At 32.2% G+C, this 21,838-nt stretch overlaps 1 protein-coding gene across 1 annotated transcript in view; it reads right to left on the minus strand.

The window, feature by feature from the left end:
• ZC2HC1A (zinc finger C2HC-type containing 1A) overlaps positions 1–21,838 on the minus strand; it is a 47,870-nt gene that overhangs the window by 8,668 nt on the left and 17,364 nt on the right. Inside the window, exons 5-8 of the mRNA XM_080802559.1 lie at positions 20,486–20,634; positions 13,619–13,718; positions 12,869–12,968; positions 662–769 (exon numbers count right to left, since the gene is read on the minus strand). Of these exons, the coding sequence (XP_080658685.1) occupies positions 662–769; positions 12,869–12,968; positions 13,619–13,718; positions 20,486–20,634 (457 nt within the window). The remainder of the gene's footprint in view (positions 1–661; positions 770–12,868; positions 12,969–13,618; positions 13,719–20,485; positions 20,635–21,838) is intronic.

Genomic DNA, 21,838 nt, shown 5'->3' on the forward strand with positions numbered 1-21,838 from the left:
TATACAGCATCTCATGACACATATTTTGGGGACTAACTTCATTCCCTTTTTTTCCTTTATCTCTTAATTCTCATTTTTCCTTTTCATATTTTCAATTTTATGTAATATTTTATCTCACTGTAGGTCATGGATCTCTGTATATTGCCTTAAAACTTTCTGCAATAAGGAGATATAGATATATAAATATATAGATATATAACTGGAATGATTTGTTTTATACTTAAACAGAGTGAATGTCAAAGTGGTGCAAATACTGTGACAGATAAGAAAGGGAAGTACATGGATAATGACAAGCTCCGCAGGTAATTTAAATAAATTTAAACACTGCTGAAAATTATAATACCAGTTTAAAGGGTCTATTACTCAATTTGCAGAGGTAAAAAAAATCATGTTACCCTTAAAATTAAGATATAAAACACAAATGAATGCAGTGAAACTGAACAAACTGTCCTCAAGCATTGACAATAATAATTACAAGGTCTAGAAAAATATCATTTATGCCCAAACTATTTAGTGTACAGCTTAAGTGAAAATAAATCATATAGCAAAGGAAAAATCAGATTTTCTATTAAAAGCTTGATAAATATTTTATATTTGGTCCTTAGAAGACTACATATATTCATTTTTATTTTAATTAATAGACTCTCAGAGTTAAACATACCTGGCTATGTAGCTCTCAGTATATGTTTTTCTTTTGTTTGTAACCACACCTGAGGAAGGATTTCGTGCCAAACTTGGTGGTGTGGAATTTCGAGGTTTGATGTTAGTTCTAGAAGGGAGAAAGAGATGGCATAATGAAAAGGTATTGAATAGCAAGCATTTATTTCTTATATTGCTTATTTACATGATTAATTTTGAAGCTGTAGAAAGGTGAACTCAAAAGAGTAAAACTGAATTATTTTAAATCTGAAAACAACAGTAGTTAAAACAAAGGATAAACCAAAGCATTTTACATTTACTAACATTAACTTGTTTGTAAATAAAATTAATTTTTAAAAAACCACATATATATACATGTGTGTATGTGTGTGTGTGTGTATGTGTGTATATATATATATATATATATATATGCTTACATGAAATTTTAAGTCAATAATCCTGAAAGCCTTCAGGTTTTTAAAAATTTAAATCTATAATTCCTTCAAAATAGAGAGGTATCTTGTTAAATGCCTATGAATAACTTAAATAATGTTATACATTATGAGATATGGTTAAATCCAAGAAAAAACCATCAGCTAACCATTTTAATAATTTTCAATTTATGAAAGCCTGTTTTTGGAAATAGCAACTAAAATAAATGGGTTAATATACTTTTCCCTTTTAAGACTTAATCTCACCAAGTATACAGCCTGGGCTATCTGCTACCAGTAGAGGATTTCTGGTTGGATTATCACTTAATTCCCTTTATGAAATTTCAGGAATCAAAGAAAGCTCAGAGGGTTGAATGATGGTACAATGGTAAAAGTATAGGATTTGAGATTCAGATGAATCTGGATTCAAATCCCAATTGCTACTGACTAATATGGAGGTAGTGGCCAACCTGTATCCAAGTTCCCCCATTTATAAAGTATGACTATCATCACTTACCTTAGAAGAAATTGTGGATACCAACTGCAATTCAGAATAGTTGATGATGATGATGATACTATTATTACTATTATCAATATTGATATTGTTCCTAGCTAACATTTTCATAATGTTGCTTATTACATTTGGTATAGATTTCTAATTGCTTTCATATAAAAAGTTACTTTATCCTCATAATAATCCAATGGATTAAGTAGTATTAATAACTCCATTTTAGAAATGAGGCAACTGAGGCAAAGAGTGGTTAAGTAACAACCAAGGTGACATCCAGTATGTTGCTGAACTTGGGGTCATATGGTAAATAGCTAGTTCCTCTTTACAGATTTAGTCAAATCTTTTCATTTCAGAGATATGCAATATTGTGTTATAGCAACAAACAGAATACTTTTTAAAACTCCTTTAGATCATAAGTTCTTAAACTGTGGCTGAAATTTTTCCCCTTTATAAAGCAAAGCTGGAGAGTCTGAAAATTCTACATAGTTACCTCCAAAATATACACAGGTAATAACTACATCTATTTTTTGAATGCCAAATATGATGCCAGGTACTACAAATACTTTACTTGGTTTAATCTTCATAGAAATCTCAGAAGATATTATTCCCATTTTAAAGTTGAAGAAAATCATATTAGAGAAATTAAGTAAGCTACAAAGCTATTACAAGCCACAGTATTTGAACCTGAATTTAGGTGGTCATATTACAAATCTTATTGTATTCAATATGAAATGCTGTCTGTTGTTCAAAGAGAGGCTGCTTTGAATAGTTACTTCAAATTTTTTCTAAACTTTGACTAGAATCACCTTGGTACCTGATTGGGTTACCCTGGCCCTCTTCAAATGCCCACTGACAGTCTAACCATGACGTATACTCTACTCTTAAATAGCCCTCTATGAAGTTGAACTGCTATAGTACCTTTTCAGGAATTCAATCTCTAAGAAAATCATTGCCAAACGATATCAATTCCTCCAGTGAGAGTTGTAAGAGAACTAGAAAGGACACATTTTTTATTTTTTGGCTCTAGAACAAAGCCTTGTTAGAAATCCTATCACCTTCATTTAATATGTACATAAGATACACAGATAATACAAACACACCTATGGATATAGACACATAACCTCACTATATCAATGAAGTTATTCAAAGAATTAGAAAATAAAAACTAGGGGGGAAAAAAGAAAAGAAAAATTAGAGAAAATAAGATTATCATCAGTAACCATCATTCTTAACTACCTATCATGTACTTCTAGTAACTGTTTCTAAGAGGTGGAATCTGAGTATAGGGAACCATTCTTAAGAGATTGGGAAGAACAGTCTTGATTAGTACTTAAAACATGTTGTCACAGTCTCACATGGTCAACACTTTTTTGTTCCTGTCCAGAGTTTGAAAAATGCTACTCTTATTCTGTACCTGCAGTCTGCTTGTTCTAGGTCAAAAAATAACAAAAGAAGGTTTAATTTTGGAATTATACTTACTCTACCTTATTGCTAATCAGTGTTTCTTTGAAATATGTTTCAGAGAGACTAGAGAACAACAACAGTACTAAGAAAAATGGTTCAGGGCACAAATTCTTCCTCGTATAATTTATCATGAACTACTTAAAAATAACACATGGGTGCTGCTAATATTTTAAAGGTTTCTCCCATCTTTATTTTCTATTTAATTAAATTAATCCTTCTTTTCATATGTGGTAAGACAATGCTATAGTAGGAGTTGGTTTAAAAGTTAACTAAGAGGGGCTCCTGGGTGGCTCAGTGGGTTAAAGCCTCTGCCTTTGGCTGGGGTCACGATCCCAGGGTCCTGTGACTGAGCCCCGCATCGGGCTCTCTGCTCAGCAGGGAGCTTGCTTCCCCCTCTCTCTGCCTGCCTCTCTGCCTACTTGTGATCTCTGTCTGGCAAATAAATAAATAAAATCTTAAAAAAAAAATAAAAATAAAAGTTAACTAAGTGAACTCTGTTTAATAATATGTTTTTCAACTCTTATAAGTAATTTATCTGATTCAAATTTCATCATTTTAAAATGAGAGAGCCAGAGTTGGTATTGGAGCCCAATCTAGAAAACCCTGAAGACTTCTATGGAAGAGTTCCAAGGTGACGCCCTTGCCACTCACCTCTGTTTTCAGCTTTCTGTGCCAGTACAGAGGAGAGTGTCATATCTTTTCCCCATTTTATGTGGAATTTGTAGCAATTAAACCAAAAGACTGAAAATCCCTGGATTGAATGTTTTCTAAAATCTCTTTGTTTTCTGCTTTTTATAATAATTAATCATCCTAACTAAAAAATAATACAGCAATATTACATATTATATATGGCATAATATCCCCTGTACTCTTCTTTTTGAACATATTACTCCTAAGGGGTGCCTGGGTGGCACAGTCAGTTAAGCATTCGACTCCTGATTTCAGTGTAGTGGTGATCTTGCGGTCATGCAATTAAGACCTGCGTCAGGCTTCATGCAAGGGTGGGGTCTGCTTGGGAGTCTTTTTTCCTCTTCCTCTGCCCCTCTTGCCTTGTGCCCTGTGCTCTCTCTCAAATAAATAAATCTTTAAAAATATATATGTATTCCTAAAAGAAGGCTTCATAAAGATAACAATCATTGAAGGTGACTGCTATTTCAACCACTCTAAAAGTTAAAATTTAATAGAAATAAATGTATGCTAAAAACAACTTTATTTAGAACAATAGAAATGTTCATCTGACACATAGTGTTTTAAATCCTGTAAGATTATTTAGCACTTCTTGGCTTAAAAATGATTAAAAGAAGATTTTTTAAAATATAGGAATGTATAAGTTTATAGTACTCAATTATACAAAGGCTTTAAGGAAATATCTGAAAAAGGTTAACCAAACTGAGTTACAAATACTTACTTGTAAATGGGTAATAACTCATGTCTTTTGATGGCACTGTCTGATTTTGTATCACTGTCATACAACCTTTGCACATGTCTTCCAGTTCGAAGTGGAGGGCCTAACTTGTCCATCTTACTATTAAAATATATAAAGGTGTACCCATAAGGAGACTGCTGTTTGTTTCTTTATATTAAAAAAAATTTTTTTAAACATTATTCTTGTTCATCAGAAATCTACCCCCCAAGCTCTTAATTACCGGACTGCCAGGCTAAGGACTGTCAAAAAGAATCCTTGGATATCATACAATGTCTGCTATTAGATATGACAATTCTGACACTCCCGGCCACCCTGCCAGTTGTGATGAACATCCAAACAAATGCCACATTTATACAAAGCAGGGCATTGGAAGCAATAAAGAAACTTAAGAAGGACAAGAATTGTTTCAAATAAAATTTGTGAACTTAGAAGTGAACTAGAAGTTACTATCCTGATAAGTAAGACTGAGCTGATATTCCTTCTTGAGTTCACAAATAATCTAATTTTTCTCCTTCCCTGATTTCATAGTACTTTTCTCCTTTTTCTTATTATATTATGATTTTTCTTGCATTTTAAAATTCCAAGTATAAAGCAATCAAATAAATGATATTTATATCTTTAACTCTGATTTTCTAACGAAGAATGACTATGAAATTTGTACAGAGAATATAAAGCATGATATATGAAAAAACAGGGTTGGCAATCTGAAAAATCACATGTAGAAATGTTAAGTGGACCTGCAATCTGAAGTTTTCTATTTTTTTTTTAAACCAAAAGTATAAAGGAGCTCCACCTGGAGGAAAATAGGAAAAACTGCAGGTTTGTAGAGATGTCATTGTTTTCCATCAACCAAATAACTGAATCCTATGTAATACTACCAACCAATATTCACTCATTGTAGGGAGCAGTGAAAATTAAATTAGGAAGGTAGGAGAACTATCTTAAACGACTACTGAATAACACATTACTGCTTGTTAACTTAAAAAGGATACTCTTTGTAAGGGATGCTTGTTTGCTCCAATGCATTCTTCCACTTATTCATTAATCCTACAAATCATGAGCACCTACTATGTATCAGGCACTATGCTACATTCTGGGGACACTGTGGTCAATGAAACAGACCTGATGCTTATTCTTATGGCATTTAGTGTCTAAAAGAAGCTGTTCATTGTTCTAGATTATAAAGGGCTCTACAGAGGGACACACTTTATTAATATTTATATTCTTTCAGAATCCTATACATAGCAGGTATTTTATTATAAAAGTTGTTATTAATACTTAGCAGATGGTGGTGCTTGCATTAGGTATTCACATCACATTATTCAAAACATTTTAAACTCTTTAAAAAATGCCTTCATTAGGATGTGGTGTACAGACACACACACACACGCATGCACACACACACAGGAATATTACACAGCCATAAAACAAGATGATTGTGCCATTTGGGAAAACACAGACGGACCTAGAGGGAATTATGCTAAATGAAATAAGTCAGAATTAGAAGGACAAATACCATATTATTTTACTCATATGTGGAATCTAAAAAACAAATGAATAAACAAAGAGCAGAATCAAACCATTATTACAGAGAATGAACTGATGGTTGCCAGAGGGGACAAAGGTAGGTAGGAGGGAAAATGAGTGAAGGGAAGTGGGACATACATACTCCCAGTTAAGCAATGAATAAGTAATGGGAATAAAAGGCACAGCGTGTCAGGAATATAGTCACCGGTAATCTAGTGTTGTCTAGTGACGGCTGGTAGCTATACCTGTAGTGAGCATAGCAATAACATATTGAGAAGATGAACTGCTATGATGTACACCTAAAACTAATGTAACATTAAAAATAGCTTCATTAAATGTATATACTTTACATAATTTCTAAAATATTTAAGATTAAAATTTGATGGGTTTTTATTTATAAAAGATTACTAGAAATTTTACCTATTTAGTAAGTCAATAAAAATTTAGTAAAAACCAGATTTTTCTTTGAATTGCTTAACAATTATCAAAATATTAATTTTTCCAAACAGCGGTTATCTTACAAAAGATATATGTGGCTTTGGAATAAGGATTAAAAAGCTTATTTTCTTTCTCAGAAGTGACTGAAATTAAGATTTAGAAATTTTAGGGGTGCCTGGGTGGCTCAGTGGGTTAAAGCCTCTGCCTTCAGCTCAGGTCATGATCCCAGGGTCCTGGGATCGAGCCCCGCGTCTGGCTCTCTGCTCAGCAGGGAGCCTGCTTCCCTTCCTCTCTCTCTGGCTGCCTCTCTGCCTACCTGTGATCTCTGTCTGTCAAGTAAATAAATAAAATCTAAAAATAAAAAATAAAAATAAAAAATAAAAGATTTAGAAATTTTAAAATTCAGAAAATTTTAAACTACATTTTTAAAACATTTCTCTAATAGAATGGAAATACTCAAATCTTATAAATGACACAACAAAGTTCAATTTGAGAAGGGAGATGAGTAAAATCTAATAAAAATCTAAAATTAATTATCTAATGCATATATTTTCTATATATGAGAGAATTAACCAGTATTTTCAGATTTTGAAAACCTACTTGAATGGCAGGTTCCAAAGATGATTTGTTTTCTTGTCCATTTGCTATGTTATAAATTTAACTCAGATTATCTATCTACCTATGTATATGTATATGTGATTTATATATACATATACATACACACAATTCAAATGTTACTTAGGCTAAATGTCAGTAAATATTATTCTTAAGTTCAAATCACGTTCTTCTATAATTTGTTACTGTTATTCTAAGTTGTTATCAAGGTATAACCAAACAAAAACAAAATTCATAAGTCTCAATAATAAAATCAAGATTATATTTTTACTATGTAAAAATTTATAGTGTACTTATTTTTATAAGCTACACATAATTTTTGTACAAATCTATATATAAATTTTACATATTTCAATATATTTTTATATATAAAATCTTGATTACATATATATATTTTTTTTACCATGCAATAATAATCTGCATTGGGGTAATTATATAAATTAAAAAGCTATTAGTTCATGAAAGTATTTAAATTTTTCCCTAAACTAACCCTCATCTTAAGATATGACAAACCATCTCTCAGTACCATCTGCATATTTATTTTAGTGAGCATGAACACGTCCTTGCTCACATCTCCTTTTCTATCAAATCCCTTCATTTTGGTTCCTCAATCTCCAACAGGACTAAAGTTAAGTCAAAGCAGCAACAAGACAAAGGGATATTTGGGAAGAAATTAAAATCTTTGCAATAGTAAACTTTTAAAAAGGTGTTCAAAGGCTTCAATTCAACAGATTGATCCTTGGTTGTAGTTTCTTTGCCTTTCTTGGTCTTGCAAATCATCAATAACTGACTTAAGGAAAGAAATAAAATGAGTATAAGAACCAGGAAGCCTGTGTCTATTTCATTTTATGTTCAGACCTCAGGGGCACTGGATGTTTCAAGCTATGAAAAAAAATTACCTTTACTGATGTTAACACTGAATTTATACATCTGGAGTTACTTTGAGAATTAATAAATTTGGGGAAAGACAACAAAAAACCTACTTTGTTATGTATTTTTAAATTATTCACAAAGTTTAAGGAACATAATTTCAATGTGGCAGTAATCCACAATGGAACTATCAATATCAATGTTTTTAGCGTGTTTCTATGCTATTTTTCTTTTAAAAGTTTCAATTTGGTAATGTTGATTATATACCCAAGAGCTGAAAGAAATTAGGCAGAAATAAATAAATCCATTCAGCAGTAGATGCAGTCTTGCCGCTACTAAGGAAAACAGAAGAGGGTATTGTGAAGTCAACTAAGCACACCCACATAGCACACATCTGGTGCAGACTAAGCAATTTGATATATATAATATGATTTCAATCCCATATGAAATTCAAAGATATGTCCTTAAATTGGTACCTAGATCTGGTTAGAGTCAACATCAAAGTATATTTTTAACTTCTTGCTATTCTTTCAATGCAAGCACAGAAATGCGTTGGATAAATAAAAGTTTAAAAATCCTTTGGTGGGGCACCTGGGTGGCTCAGTGGGTTAAAGCCTCTGCCTTCAGCTCAGGTCATGATTCCCAGGGTCCTGGGATAGAGCCCTGCATCGGCTCTCTGCTCAGCAGGGAGCCTGCTTCCCCCTCTCTCTCTGCCTGCCTCTCTGCCTACTTGTGATCTCTGTCTGTAAAATAAATAAATAAAATCTTTTAAAAAAAATAAAAAATAAAGTTTTTCCATATATTAAAGAACTTTGATAGATAATCACATTATCTTGGAATCCCAGACAAATATATATTACTGTCAAACTAATATATTCTATAGGTGATAAACTGTAATTTTGACCAAGACTTTTTAATATAAAATGACTATATGCAATTGAGTATAACTGCCCCAATATAATAGTGTATCTAAAAAGGAAAAACACTTTAGCAAGCTTTCAAAATATTTATAGCTGAGAATGAATTCACATTTTAAGAAATACTTGGCAATGAAATCAACCTATTGGAATAGGTTTTACTTTGAAATAAACATTGACCTTGGGAAGGTCCTTGTTTATTGTTGATACCGTAAGAGTGAATTACTCAGGAGCATGCAAGCCACTCAGTCTTACAAGACAGTGACAATCCTGATATAATAAAAAGATGACTTCTGAAAGAATATTGGGAAAAAATCTACCATTTTGCATTTTGTATCTTCACAGACACACATATTTATGATGTTCTGGGGCATTTAAAGTTTTGAAATGTGTCACACTTTTACTTTTGATCCTAAACTTATCAAATCTTATACATATGGCAAAACCAATAACCTCAATCACTGGTATCCATGTAAGAAGCCACACTACAATTCTAGGTTGTTTTAGGCATTTCTAGATCAATAATAAATGATAGAGAAGTTCAAAAAATCTAAACAATGTTCCACACAAATTCAATTCACACAAAATCAAAAGACTGGCTTATGAGAAAAGCCTGTTTCTACTTGTACAAAAATATACTTAAAAACCAGATATTTGTTTCTTACTTTTGTCAACATAATTAAAGTATGAGAAATCAAATTCAATTTATTAAGAAATGCTTCTTAAATATGTTCTGTTGCTCTAGTTTTTCATGTCTGTTTGGGGAAAGACAACAAAAACCTGTTTTTTTTGTTTTTCATAGCAACTGAACAGAAGTAAATCTTTGATATTTGATATTTTAACTACTGAAAATTATCAGCTAAAATGTCCATTTTGGCTGGTAATTGACCACTAACAAAACACAAATCTCAAGGCATGACTGTATAAATTTGCTGACACAATTCAAATATGGTAATGTTTATTTAAAATCTTTGTGTTTCACCATACTTCTAAAATTCCCTAGGATTAAAGATAGTCATCTTTTACAATAAGAGAACATTTTTCCACTGAGTGAATTTTTTGCTTTTAAAAAAATGTGATAAAACTGGTTGACCCACAGGTTATCTAGAAGTTAACTAACAAACAAGATTTTTTCCAAGATAAATTTTTCTGCAGTGTGATTCCAATATATGCTAAATATTACAGATCGCTGGTATGCATGAGTAAAGCTGGCCACAATAAAGATTATATACACAAGGCTTTAAACAATCCTGAGTTACTGAAATGGCTCTATTTCACTAATCTCAGAAGGATCTTCATTTCTTTCTACAGCTAACCAGATGTCTTAATTCCACCTTTACTCAGTCCTGAAGGATCTGTAGCCATAGAAATAATGATTGCCACAGAACTCTCAATTATCCCACCAGTACCAGGACCATGGTTCTATGATGTGCCAACAGGTTGACAAATGAGGGATTTAATTTGTTAATTCATTATTTGTTTCACTTATTCACCAAAAATTTATTGTGTGTCTATATGCCAGACATTATACTACATTTTATAGTTATACCTGTAAGCAAGGCAGACACACAGAGCTTTGCTACCACAGAGCTTACAATCTAGCGAAGGAAAAAAACAACATAATAAATAACAAGTCAATACACTCAATAATTCTTAAAAAGAAAAGAAAAAAATGAACTCTGCCACTAAATAGTCATGAAATGTTCTATTTAATATAGTAATAAAGTAATGTTCCAGATAATATGGTAATATATTGGCCATAAGCAAACACCAAGGCTCTTCATAGCAATTAGAAACATTCTTCTAACACATAAGGACTATATATAAAATGTACAATCGGGATCTACACAGTTATGTTTGGTAGTTTAATATGATGTGAGACCACAAGAAATTTTAAATCTTTATGGCATTGTAAGCAGTGCATAATTTATAAAATTACTGTGCTCAAAGTCTTTGCTTTTTAGTAAAGACAAATTTTCTCCTAGGGATTATATAAATGTTGGTCAAATTGTGTTAGATCAGTTGCCAACATCTAACCAAAGTCACAGAATGTTGTGAGTGAGACAAAGGAGATATGCACAAAGTCATATGGGTATTCATTGGCAAAGTAGGATCTTGAAGCCTAGTTTTCTAATCCAAAGTTAGTGCCAGTTTTCATTACACCAGCCAGCTTAACAAGCCCTATTAAGAATACATGGGAGAGTGTGAGTACAACTTAATATGGTCATCTGATAAAATTACTAGTATGAGGGGAAAGGCACTAAAAAAATCAGTTTTTAATTCATAATTCATAAATCAAACTATAACACAACATGGAAGGCAATTCTGTGATATGGTAAAAAGGATTTGTAAAAGTTAAAATACGTATTGCCATCTACATCTTAACTAAAAATGATGAGTCAACTCAGTAGAGAAACTAAAAAATAAAACAAAATCAGTTTTTTTTTTTTACCACCGAAAGATGAGAGCAGTTTACTTTTCAGCCACCTGTTCTACTGATAACCTGTCTCTTTCTTAAGGATAGCCTATGTTTTCTTTTTGGAAGCACAACAAAAAGAAAAAACATTTAAACTAATTGGATCTTGTTAGTTGATTTTTTTTCTTTTTCTACAATGATAATTACATTAAACTCCTTTTAGATTTTGTACTTTCTGTGTAGTCCAAATTAGGAAACAAAAGACAGTTGCTCTCACTTGATAAATAACCCTTTATATATTTTGTACACTAAAAAAAAAGTGATAACCCGTATCTGAAAATAATGTGCATTGTATTTCCTAAATCAACTTTAACAGTATCTGTAAAGTATATACTAAGCCTTCATTCTAAAGATCACATGGTAACCCTTAATTTTCTGATTTACCAAAATGGAAGAGAAAGGGAGTCTCTACTGAGATAAGAGGATTTTTAAAATCTCTAGCGTTACCAACAATTTTTCCCACATTAAAATAATTGTGGAAAGCTTAATAATGCTACTTTCTTAAAAGTCACGTATATAAAACTGTAGAAAGATAAAAAGCATATTAAAAGTATTAAATTTGGAAAATACTCATCCACTGTTAATATTTCAGCATATTTTGTCTTTTTTGTCTACACACATTTTTATAGTTTCTATCTCAGTATACATAGGAGTTTGTATCCTACATTCTTATCCTGTTATAGTAGAATTATATGTTTTATAGTTGCATAATATCCCTGTATAGATTGTTATAATTTGCTATTCATACAAAGGTAGAAATTTAGGTGGTTTTATTTTATTTATTTTTTTTTAACATTGTAATGAAACTATATGAAAAAAACCAATGTTTTGAGCCAAAGAGACTCCAATTTGTGTCCTGCTTCTAACTCTTTTTTTTTTTTTTTTTTTTTTATTTATTTATTTGACAGAGAGAAAGAGAGATCACAAGTAAGCAGAGAGAGAGAAGGGGAAGCAGGCTCCCTGCCGAGCAGAGAGCCTGATGTGGGGCTCGATCCCAGGACCCTGGGATCATGACCTGAGCTGAAGGCAGAGGCTTTAACCCACTGAGCCACCCAGGCACCCCCTGCTTCTAACTCTTAATAGCTGTGTGGTTTTGAGCAAATTGTTTTTGCTTCTCTGACCCTCATCCTATGGTGGTGGGGTGGTTTTAATAAAAATATATGAAAAAATATCTAACACAGTGCCTGATACATAATATTTCATAAATAATGGTTACACAAAAATCTTCTGTATTTCAAATGATTTCCTTAGACTAGATTTTCAGAAGTAAAATTATTCAAAAAGCACGAATCTTTTTTGGGCTCTTGATACATGCCACCAGATTTTTTTCCAAAATGGTTATCCTAATTTAGAACTTCAACAGTAGTGTATGTGCCCCTGACCAGCAATATGTTAAAAGGGAAATGAACTTTAGAAAGAAAATCAAGGTTAATAAAAGTCAATTACCTAAATAAAATAAAACCTTAGTATCATTTGCGTATGGAGTGTATTTAAGTGTGTGTGTGTGTGTATGTGTGTGTGTATCACTAATCAATTAAATTCAAATAGACTTACCCTACATGAGGGGCTGCTATCCCTTTATGGGAAGGAGATAAGGTCTGAAGTTTGTTTCCCAAAGAGCCGCTAACTGAAGACACTTTACCTGAAGGCACACCTTATAATAAAAAAGGTTACTGGTTTTAATGACATTCTGAAAAGGAAAAATCACATAAAACAGACCCCTGACAAGGAAAACAATGCTTTAGTGGCAATAAATCTTTGCAGCAATAAATCCGAACAAGTTATCAACTAAGAAAAGGTTTTTTAAAAATTAAATTTCCAGAGAACATATAGCATCCTTCATTTCTAATTTTCATATTTCTTTATTACAATTTACATATAAATAAAGGTATACTTCAGTTAGTCAATATCTCCTTCAAGTCATTAATCATGTGTCTATTAGGACAATTGTCAAGTTCAGAGCAGTATATATAGAAATGAAGGGGAAATATTGTGGTCAAAGAATCAAGAAAAGAACTTGGTCGACATTCTGAATAGGTGATGTATCAGTAACAACATCAAGAATAGACATTTAAGGTGGGGAAAAAAGGCCTATAAAGTATCCTAAGTAGAAAGTTTTTGAAAGTTACTTTATTTTTACCCAGAAAGAATTACATATCCTCCACATCTCTTCCTAATTATAAATCTATTTTAATAATCCCAAGCAGAATACTATCTTCATTTCTCTCTATACAAACAAACAAACAAACAAAAAACAACAATAATAACAACAAAAAAAAACAAGTTATTTATGGAGCTCATTACCTACAACAGTTTTGCTAGTGCCACTTGGTTGTGGTAACCGTGAAGATCCTGATGGTACAGTTCCAGGAGAATTTGACTTTTTAAGTGCAGGCGGCTTATACTAAAATAATGAAAATAAAATATTTTATCAACATTACTTTTTAAATATAGGTTGTAAACTAGTATTTCATAAGCTCACATACCCTTAAATGAGCAATTTTCTTTATTAGCTACTGAATTACCGAAATTGAGAAGGGATAGATTAAAATATATCACCTCAGAGAGAGGTTTCCCAAAATATGCTCCATCTCAAAACTAGTGTACTGAAAGTTTGACTCAGATATTCCACTGCTAAAATAAACTAAGAGCAGCTTTGCCCAGTCCATAGAAAAAAGAAAAAAAAAAAAGGTCAAATGGAAAAAATTTCTTCAATGTTAAGATTTTAAATGCCAAACAAATATTAATAGAAAAACTTACAAACACCCAACGATGCTCACTTAGCAATGCAGCTTTAAAGGTCAAAATTTTTACATGTTCCTGGGTATAGTTTTATGTTTCATATATATAATTCAGTCATATTTCCTATGATAATAATTCATAAGATTACAAATAAGTCTGCAAGTTTTACAAGAGCTGCCTTATGGATTTCCTGAACGTGAAAGGAAAGAATTCTGGCTTCACTGTTCTCACCAGATCATGTTAAATGAATAGAACATGGGTTGAGGAAAGATAGGCTATTTTTTTTCTCTACTTTCTAGAAAGACAGCATTATCAATTTTATTTTACTATCTCTTACCTGAGCCAAATTTTGCTGTTACTGAGTATTAAAGTATCTTATTGGTCACCTGCTCCAATATAAAAAACTGAATTTGCCCAAAGGTATACCCCAACTTAACAACAGAAAAGGAATTAAGACTCATGCCACTTTAGTTCTTGCCCTATGCTTCAACTAGAAGTGATGACTGTACATAAGATTTAGCCCAATACCATAGTTAGACTCCTTAGGACTCTACGTGAAAAGCTGGTTTTAAACATAATATTCAAAAATCAAATCATATTTTATAACCAATAATCAGTATAAAATTTTGGATGCACTACTACTAAAAACTGCAAGCTAAACACAAATTTAAAGTCAAATATTGCAACCTTCAAAATTTAGTATGTGCCCTTATAAGGAAAATAAATCTTGATAAAAAAGCTTCTCTCTCTCTCTCTCTCTCTCTCACACACACACACACACACACACACACACACACATCCCATGCACATTTGGCACTATTGCGCCAGAAGCAGAAATTTCTTAAGCACTTGGCAACTAGACAACCTTCAATATCTGTCAAATGAACACATGACTGGGATCCTTTGGAGATAAGCCATATAAAGTCACTGTTTCTTTGAAAACCTAAGGGGTGTTTCTGGTTTAAAAAGGCAACTGGCAACTGATAAATCACTGAACTCTACCACTGAAACTAATAACACACTAATAACTAATAACTAATAACACTATATGTTAACTAATTAATTTTAAATAAAATAAAAACAAATAAATTTTTTAAAAGGGGGAAAAGAGGGCATCTGGGGGCCGCTGAATCAGTTGAGCGACTCAAGACTCTTGGTTTAGCTCAGGTCATGAACTTGGGAATGGTGAGATTACCAGGGTCGGGCTCCATGCTGAGCAGGGAGTATACTTGGGGATTCTCTCCCTCTGCCCCTTCCCTACTCACACATCTGTGAGCTCTCTCTCTCTAAAAGGAATAAATCTTTAAATTTAATTAATTTAAATTTAATTAATATCAGTTAATACCAGCGTCTCCCACTAAAATACCAATGAAGATACTAGGAAAGATTTTTAAACTGAGAACAATATGGAAAACAAGCCCTGCCAAAGACCTCTTAAAATATCACAGGCATGTCTACTAAAAATAGGCTTAACTGAATTAAGAAATAGGATTGGTGAGCCATTCATACTGTGCTAACTACCAAAAAAAGAGCAAAATGATTAGTATAAAGAAACGATGCTGGTATAGTATATTACATATGCAGAGGTCAAACCTTTAGGCTTTCAGGATGACTTCAGTAATCAACAATTTTATATAAATTAAATCCATTGTAGTGATTAGAAAAACAAAACCACTTTACTTTTATACAGTTATATTCAATCCATATTTCTTTCATTAAATATGTATTTGTTAGATGTTTATTATTTCATGTGCTTTTATACAGATCACAAATCTAATAAATTTTCTTAGTCAAATATTTATGTTTATAAAGACTTTTTCTTGAAATTAGAAAGAGCTAAAAGAACAAGGAGGGCATTCATTTTCGATAAAATAGTAAAAAGGCACTATTTGGACTGACCTTTCAACTAAAAAGTAAAAATGCTCTAGAAAGTATAAAAAAATCACCTTATAAGATATGAATGTCAGATAAGAAGAAAAAAATAAACCATTAGGCCAACAACATTTAAGATTATAACAACAGACTGGCCATCACATGGATTTGCTGTATAAATCTACATTACTAGGTGGCCAGGCAAAGTAAGCCAAAATGTAAAGTGCGTTCAGATTGGTAGTACTCTTAGATAACCTGGAAGAAACAAAAAGGCTCTTCACATGAACAATTCTCATGAATAATTTTTGAGGGCAACAAGCACCAAATGATCAGTAATTATGTACATAATGATATAAGAAACCATGATTGAGGGAAAAGAAACAAGAACATGTCTACAAAGATCACGTGATACTACAATTATCAGCTACAAAGTATAAAACAATTATGCTTACTACATTTAAAGAAATAAAAGACAACTCTGGAAATATTAACAGGGAATTAGAAACTATATATGTGCTGCCGAAGCGAGCACGGGAATTAGAAACTATAAAAGGTAAAATAGGAAATTAGAAAAACAGCCAACTTCAAGAAATTAAAAAATGCAATAACTGACTACAAACTCGGTGGGGGAGTGAAATAGCTGCTTAACTCTCTTACATACAATAAAAAAGGATCTTAAAAAAAAAAGATTTTAAGAGACTGGAAACCATCCAAAAGCAGTTCTGGAAAACTGGTAAGTATGTATTCTGGGTTTAACTGTAAGAAAGGGAAAGGAGCAAGGAAGGGGAAGGGAGAGGCAAGGAAAGAAAAGGAAAAAGGAAAGAGAAAAACATGACCTATATGTGGCAAAAAATAGTCAATGCTATAACCTAGGTGGGCACAGGTATATTAGATTTAGCAGTTAAGACCCTCAAAATAGGATATACGTGTTCCAAAGGTAAAGGGATACATACACAAGAATTAAAGGAAAATATAATAATAGTGAATAAACACATAGAAAATCTCAACAGAGAAATAAAGGCAAAATACAGGCCTGTTTTTTTTTTCAGATAACCGAAACCACAAAATTCCTTGCCAACAGATCTGTATCCTTAGAAGGCTAAAGCCTCTTCTGATTGAAGGCAAGTGACAAAATATGGCGACTGAGATTTACAAGAAGAAATGAAGATATCTGAAAATGATAATATGGGAGTACATAACATGAAAGTGAAATACAAAATGTGTGTGGGGAGGAGACAGAGGCAGAAGAAAAAAAAAAGAAGTATATGTGGGTGTGCATAAACACACATACATAAACATACATACAAATCATTTACATGCGCATATGCATGTAAATGATTATATATTTATTTTCTAATTTCTTTAAAAGACAGATGACTTTTGGGGCGCCTGGGTGGCTCAGTGGGTTAAGCCTCTGCTTTAGGCTCAGGTCATGATCTCAGGGTCCTGGGATCAAGTCCCATATTGGGCTCTCTGCTCAGCAGGAAGCCTGCTTCCCTTCCTCTCTCTCTGTCTGCCTCTCTTCCTACTTGTGATCTCTGTCTGTCAAATAAATAAATAAAATCTTTAAAAAAAAAAAAGGACTTTTAAAGGTGTAAGTATAACACACATAGCAACACACAAGAATACTGATGGGTTTATAGAGATACATATATATAACAATAACACTAAGATCGGTGAGAGGTATGTGGAAATAGCCACAGATGCGGTAAGTTAAAAAATGTATTTTGTTATTCCTAGAGTAACCATTTAAAAAAATCTGATGACTGAAAACCAAAAAGAGCAAATAAAATATCTTTTATTAAGACAAAAGCAGCAAGGAAAAAGTTATCAGAGGAATTTAAAAAAGAGACAAAAATAGAAAAGAGCAACACAGCAGAATTAACCACAAACATATCAATATTATATTGAGTGTATATGCCTAAACACTTCAACCAACAGTTTCAGGTTGTCAGACTGGATTTTAAAAAAGATGAACTAATTACAGGCTGTCTACAGGAGATGCAAAAACACAAATTTAAGTGAAAGAATTAGAAAGAAATTTAGCATAATTAAGTTGAAATGGTTATTCATTATCAGATGAAACACATTTCAACAACAAAAATTCAAGTTAAAAAACTGAAAGAAAATTAGTATGATCAAACAAAACAGCAATACACTATCAGATGACACATACTTCAACACAAAGAATGCTGCCATAGACAAAAAGGCACACTCCGTATGACATAAAGGTCAATAAATAGGAAAGATACAACAAACTGTAAATATAAATACAATTAATAAGAGAAATTAAAAATACTTAAAAGAAAAGCTAGTGAAATTAATGATCTTGAAAAAGTCACAATCATAGTAGAAGACTGCAGGAACAGTCACCAAAAAAGACCACATGCTAGGCAATAAAACAAAACTCAAAAATGAATCTTACCAAAAATGTTCTCACACCATAAGAGAATGAGGCAAAAAAAAAAAAAAAATACAGCAATAAACATCTAGAGGAGCACCAAATATCTGGAAGTAAATGACTCACATTTGAACAAACTATGAGTAAAAGAAGAAATCACACCTATAGGCATTATTTCGCTGAATGCTATTGATAACTGTTGAGGTAGGTACATATTAACCCCATTTTATAGATGTGAATGTGAAGGAGACCAGTTTACCAGGATCAGAGGTGTATTTTAGAACATGGAGGGAACTAAGTCAGTTGGGAGGGAGGGAAGGTATGGATTATGGAGGGTGGGAAAGATCAGGTGGAGTATATCATACTCCATTAAAAAATAAAAACAAAACAAAACAAATAACAAAAAATACAAAAATAAAAACAACCAACAATAATAACAAAAAAAAATGAAGGCACAATCACAAATTAGAAAATATTTTCAACTATTTTCAAATGAAGAGAAATTGGAGGAGAAAATAACTACAAATATATCATGACATCAAGATTTATAAAGCCATAGTAAATAAAGGACAATCGTGGTCTGGAGACTATATAAAAAAGCAAAGACTGATTTATATGTAAAATCAGAATAGCGACTATTTTATGGGGTGAGGGTCTAAGAGGGAGAGAACATTACAATTCTGGGAGAGAAATGGTATAGTAGAGGCTTTGTGAGATTGATAATATTCTATTTTTTAACCTTCTCGTGGTTATGCATGTATGTATATTTTGGTTTTTTAATTTTATTTATTTATTTGACAGAGAGAGACACAACAAGAGAAGGGAACACAAGCAGAGGGAGTGGGAGAGGGAGAAGCAGGCTTCCTGCTGAGCAGAGAGCCCACTGAGGGGCTCAATCCCAGAACCCTGGGATCATGAACTGAGCTGAAGGCAGATGCTTAAAGACTGAGCCACCCAATCACCCGTTCTTTTTTTCTACATGTATAATTTACAATAAAATAACTGAGGAAAATAATGAGGAAAACAGCAGAATAAAGTGTTGTAAAAAATAAGAGAGGACTTCTATTTCCAATAATATTAACCAAAATTAAATATGGATCCTCTCAAGAAGGCTCCAATTGTAATGGAGTCTTTTAGTCCAATACTTGATTCATAGGTAATAAGTGAAATGGATTTGATTATTTATTGCCTGCTAGATTTATAGTACTAAAAATACTGTAAATGAAAGTTTTCTGAAAAATGAAGTTTGCTGAAAAGTATTACATTATCAGGGCACCTGGGTGGCAACAGTCAGTTAAGTGTCTGACTCTTGGTTTTGGATCAGGTCATGATCTCAGGGTTCTGAAATGGAGCCCTGCGTTGGATACCTCACTCAGCAGGGAATCTGCTTAAGAGTCTCTCTCCTTCTCCGTCTGCACCTCCCACTCATGTTCTCTTTTCTCTCTAAAATAAATAAATAAATCTTTTAAAAAAATATGACATTATCAACATTTTTATAAAATAAATAAATCTCAAAAAAAGTATGACATTATCAAAGTTTCTGTGTCACAATATGCTTAATGAAAAACAACAGTACTGTAAAAATTTCATATAACAAAATCCATATACGGTTTATGGCTCCTGAAGTGCTTTCACATATACCATCTCATTTGCTTTTCACAAAGATCATATAGACTACTTCACAGATGAAGAAATAAAGTCTATCACATATGAAATGTTACTTGCCTAAAGCTCAGAAGTAACAGTTGGACTTGAGCCCAAGGATTTCATTCCCTTGGGTGTATGGTCACACATAGCATGGAAACTTTCAGTACATACATGATTTTCAAATGTAGATTTTTATTGCCACTTTCTCATTTTCCAAACCCTCTGACTTCCTCTGAATCTGCTTCACTTACTTTTTAACTAGTTTTCTTACTCTTTCCTAATATCTTTTTCAACCTGCATTATTTTCAAGACTCTATTAACTCAAGTCCATTCAATTATCTGTTCTCTATTAAACATTCAAATTTCTTACTAAGTCCCTGAACAGTAATATTAAACTTTAAACAGGTAAGAAAACTGTAGCTAAATGTTCTGTAAAGCATAAGCAAAAAATTGTGACTCTGAAAGAGTCATTTTTCTCCTTTATTTGTAGAAATAACTGAGCATGTCACCTGTGTCCGAGAAGTCGCCTTTCCTTTGGTATCAGTAGAAAATTTGCCTTTATTACTAATTCGTGCTGCCTGTTCTTTACAGAAATTAATATGTCTATCAGCTGCATTTTCATTAAATCTCCTCTGGCAATATGGACACTGAATATAATCTAAAACAGAAAAAGGAAACAGATTAATAAAGTAATTCTTGAAGGGAAACATAAAGAATTATAAATTTTAACGAACGGTAATTCAAGATATCTGACAAAGTATTATACTTGATAAGCAAAACTTGTCATTTACTTAAAACCCCCCAACCTGACTACTAACTCAGTAAAGACATTTAAGAAAAAAATTTGCTAGTATAGGATAAATTCTAATCTTCTGCCAGCCTAGAATCAAATTTGAGGGGGGAAAGAAAACTCCAAAAGATCAAAATCCTTAGTACAAAAGAATCAATACGTAGAGGAAAAACAGGATTTCTTCTTTGCCTTCATAATATACTATATGTTTTCACCATATCTACATATTTTATACTAGAGATGAAGTTAAGCAGTAATAATACATTATATTAAAAATAAATTTTAAAATTTGGGCTAATCTGTTAAAATATTTTAATTAGAGGAAAACTGTCAAGAAATAGTTTAATCAGCTTTATACAGCTGTATTTTCTCTTAGATGAAAGAAGAGATAAATATACCTCATTAACTAAGATATTTACTATCTGGTCCTTTATAGAAATAGTTTGTCAACCTCTCCACTACAATAAAATGTTAAAAATGATCATATGTAGATTTTCTAAATGACTTTTTTTTTTAATTTATTACTGAAGTATAGCTGACATACAATGTTACATTAGTTTCAGGTGTACAACATGGTCATTTGCCAATTCTATATGATATTCAATCCACACCACCCATCTGTCACCATACAAAGTAATTATATTATTGACTATATTCCCTATGCTATGCTTTTCATCTCCCTGACTTACTTGGTAAGAACTTCCCTTTACTAAGAAATAAATCTCAATCAAGAATACTAACACAATTTTAATGCAGCTAACTTCATACATTTAAATTACTACCTCTTTAAACTATTCTACTAGCCCATGTCAAATTGTCAACTGTGGGTATTTTGAATGTTCCAGTATCTCAGTATCTCATATTGGGTTTCCAGCATCTTGCCTTGCTTCTGGTAACAAATAAGCTACTTTAATCCATCTAATGAAGAAACTATATTAACACATGAATTTAAAGCATAATTTAGGTAAATCAATCTATACGGTGGTCTCCTCACATGAACACATACCTCTCAGAAACAATGATTTCTTTTCTTCCCAGATGAGGAGATACCAAAGAACTAGGCAACATACAA

Source organism: Martes martes (genome assembly GCF_963455335.1).
Source record: "Martes martes genome assembly, chromosome: 4".
Lineage (NCBI taxonomy): Eukaryota > Metazoa > Chordata > Mammalia > Carnivora > Mustelidae > Martes > Martes martes.